Here is a 1519-nt window from a genome sequence, read left to right as displayed (position 1 = left end):
CTCTCAGGAGGGTCACCGCAGGAGTGGGCGCTGGGGTGGTGGTGGAGGAAGTGGCCCTGCTCTTGATGCCAGTGTTTCTGTTCCTCATCCTCCAAGATCAAGGGCAATGCAAGGACCTATCAAGGCATGCTACTCTGCAGGGTGCCCAGCAGGAGTAGACCCAACATACTGCAGACACTTAGACTCCTTGTTGCTCATTAACTTCAAGTGGGTTTTTGTTTCTTCTCTAATCTCCTTCTCTTCCCTCTGCAGGCAGCTGAACTAGGGATGGTGTCAGCCTATTACACATACATCTTCACTAATCTGGTAAGACCTTTTCACAGCTCACCTCCTTGGCATGGAGAGTGTCATTCATTAGAGTTGGTGGGTTGTGACAGGAGGAAACCCAGGAGATGGGGAGGTGGGAGATAGAAGCAGAAGAGCAGAAGTCATCGATGGCGGTGGCAGCATGGAGGTCCAAGGGCCTACTGCAACTCTCCCCCAACAGTTCTTAGTCTTGGGGAACGGAGCTGTTGGAAGGGAGCCTCCATTCCACATCCCCGGCTTTGTGGACCTCAGTTTTCTTGACTATAATGCACGAGCAAGGTGAGCCAGCTCTGGAGGTCCCATTACCGAACCACAGTTCAGTTTCCAAATTCTGTCACCGCATCCTGATGGTAATGCAGGCGCAAAAAGGCATGCTTGCAAAAGCACAAAGCTCCATCTGTAGATGAATGTGGCCATCTAAGCGAGATTCCTGATTTTTCTGCTGAGAAAGCTAAAGTCTGTAGGAATTATTGTGAAGCCAGATTGAGCCCTAAGCTTTTGTGACCTATGACAAAGCCCTGAGCCTTGGTTTCTTTACCTGTGAAATGGGCATAAGATCAGCTACTTCGTGAAATTCTTGTGAAGTTAAAATGACATGGTTTGATCGGCATGGGAGCATTTCGTAAACTATAAATCATTAAGAAAAGGAAAAGTTTCTTGAGAATCATAGACACCTATTTGGAGAATAGAAAGGAGCTCAGAGATTTTTTAAAATTTGATTTTGAAAAAATTATAGGAAGTCACAGAGATGTATAAAGAGATCTCATGTGCCCAACATGTAGCTTTCCCCAACAACTTCTACAGTGATAAACCCAAACCAGACTCACAGCCGTGCAGTAGGTACGGACTCAAAGCCTCCCCATAGGATGGAGTGGAACTGCCCTTGTGGGTTTCTGAGACTGTAACTTTATAGAAGTAGAAATCCTTGTCTTTCTCTCAAGGAGCGGCTGGTGCTTTTGAACTGCTGACCTTGAGGGTAGCAGCCCTACGCATAACCACTGCGCCACCAGGGCTCCATCCCATCGTGATAGCACACTGCTAAAGCAGGACTGCAAGTCTGTCCACTCTAGCTATTCTGCAGACAAGACTCAGAACCATCCCACCACCGCAAAGGACTTCCTCGTGCCATGGTTACTGACATGTCCCCCCAGTTCCTGGAAACCACGATTTTGTTTCTATAACTTTGACATTTTGAGGATGCTGTATAAATGGA

General features: G+C 47.3%; 1 protein-coding gene across 1 annotated transcript in view; it reads left to right on the top strand.

The window, feature by feature from the left end:
* Positions 1–1519, top strand: part of LOC101662846 (glutamate receptor ionotropic, kainate 4) — a 234021-nt gene that overhangs the window by 34090 nt on the left and 198412 nt on the right. The window contains exon 5 of the mRNA XM_004716267.2: positions 253–306. Coding sequence (XP_004716324.2) covers positions 253–306 — 54 coding nt within the window. The remainder of the gene's footprint in view (positions 1–252; positions 307–1519) is intronic.

Source organism: Echinops telfairi, unplaced genomic scaffold (genome assembly GCF_000313985.2).
Source record: "Echinops telfairi isolate 266 unplaced genomic scaffold, ASM31398v2 ScPeMD7_5167;HRSCAF=5991, whole genome shotgun sequence".
In the NCBI taxonomy this organism is placed as follows: Eukaryota; Metazoa; Chordata; class Mammalia; order Afrosoricida; family Tenrecidae; genus Echinops; species Echinops telfairi.
The sequence above is the reverse complement of the archived record's forward strand: the minus strand, read 5'-3'. Positions and strand labels throughout refer to the sequence as shown.